At 36.3% G+C, this 1,583-nt stretch overlaps 1 protein-coding gene across 5 annotated transcripts in view; it reads left to right on the plus strand.

Annotated features, from left to right (window-relative positions):
- si:dkey-71d15.2 (SH3 domain-containing kinase-binding protein 1) overlaps positions 1-1,529 on the plus strand; it is a 5,664-nt gene extending 4,135 nt beyond the window's left edge. For 4 of the 5 annotated variants that reach the window (XM_014003114.1, XM_014003117.1, XM_014003113.1 and 1 more), the window contains 4 exons: positions 463-573; positions 656-846; positions 1,002-1,065; positions 1,171-1,529. In XM_014003114.1, coding sequence (XP_013858568.1) covers positions 463-573; positions 656-846; positions 1,002-1,065; positions 1,171-1,209 — 405 coding nt within the window. In that variant the 3' untranslated portion in view covers positions 1,210-1,529. Of the gene's footprint in view, positions 1-42; positions 574-655; positions 847-1,001; positions 1,066-1,170 lie in introns of those variants that run through there. The other variant, XM_014003112.1, reaches the window with a different exon arrangement.
- The last annotated feature ends 54 nt before the right edge of the window (positions 1,530-1,583 follow it).

The raw sequence follows: 1,583 nt of genomic DNA on the forward strand, positions 1-1,583 counted from the left end.
GTGTGTGTGTGTGTGTGTGTGTGTGTGTGTAAAAAAAGACAATTTTACTAAATTCTTGGGATTAATAAATAAACCGTAAATCAGTATTTTATGAAGTTAGAAAACAAACTGAACTTCCTAATTAATAATTAACTAAGTATCCTCATTTTATTATGTTTACACAATGAGCTCTAGTAGTTAGTCTTGACTGCATCATATGATACTTTTATCATGAAATATTCTCTGCACCATATAACAGTTGAGGTCTGACTTCATGTCACCTTGATGGTTGTCAGTGACATCCTATGTCATGAGACAGTACCCAGGTACTGTCCTCCAGTAAGAGAACACCTGTCCATACATGGCACCTGGCAGCAGTCAAAGTGCTTTCAGGGACTAAAATGTGATTATTTTGATTCACACTCGATAAAGTTATCAGTTTTTAATACTTGTCGGACAACTCAAACTGGACGTGATTTACAGGTAACACTTTCAACTGAGGAGGGAAAGAAACAAAGCCAAAGTGAAGGGATGAATTCTTTAACACATAAAGAAGGCACCCAGGGAGCCAATCAGAACACCTCTGCCCTTCAGGTAAGTCCTAAAAGGAAAACTAGAATATAGGAAAAAATATATATATGTATTATTTTTTAATATGTATTTTTGTTTTCCCTAGACTTCAGAAAAGAACACGCCAGTGCAGTCGTTCTCCTCCGTGTTGCCAAAGGCTCTCTCTGCTGTCATGAATCCAGCCTTTAACCCTCAACCTAAAACCCCAGAGAAAAACTCCAAACCGAACCTGGACCAGCTGCAGACGGAGCTGAGAGATCTGAGGGACCAGTTTGAACAGATGAAGATTCAGCACAAGTATGGCTTTTGTTGTTTTTATTCCCAAAAAGCAAATTAGCTCAGGTTATTTTACCTAATTCCTAATGAAGCCTTAGTTTAAACAATATGTTGATTTATTTTCACGTGTTTATTCTTCTTTGTTCTCTGCATTATTCTGATATTTTGTGTTCCAGCAAAGAAATTAAGCTGCTGATGAACGAGCTCGACGAGGAGAAAAGGATTCGTTTAACTTTGCAGGTAAATAATATATAATAAAAGATGTTGACATTTCGGTCCATACTTGCTGTCGGATGTAGAATAATCAGAGCTGATGTGTGGTCATGGTGTCCTGCTTGATTTAAGATGGAGATACAGCGTATGAAGAAGCACATGTCAAAATGAGGTGAGAGGATGAGGAGAGCGAGAGATACTCCTGGAAGGAATTTAAAATAATTTGAAATATTCTGGATACAAAAACTTTTATCTGGAAATGCTACGATGACGTGTTCAGCATTTATGACTGATTAGTGAGGAATAAGTGGGTATTAGGCACATTTTAGTTCTCAATGCTTGAAGTTTTAATGATTTTGTTATGTGATGTCAAAACTGATCTTGTATGTGTTGTAGTTTTTCATCACCCGCATAAAATACATTACATTTCAAAAGTCTTATTTCCTGTGTAAATACAAATCTGAATAAAAAAAAAAGTATTTGGAAAACGAGCTGGTTGTCTTTTTGTTTTGGTTGCCAAACTGAATGAACATTAGGAGTTGATC

This window comes from Austrofundulus limnaeus, unplaced genomic scaffold, assembly GCF_001266775.1.
Source record: "Austrofundulus limnaeus strain Quisiro unplaced genomic scaffold, Austrofundulus_limnaeus-1.0 Scaffold17, whole genome shotgun sequence".
Taxonomy (NCBI): Eukaryota; Metazoa; Chordata; class Actinopteri; order Cyprinodontiformes; family Rivulidae; genus Austrofundulus; species Austrofundulus limnaeus.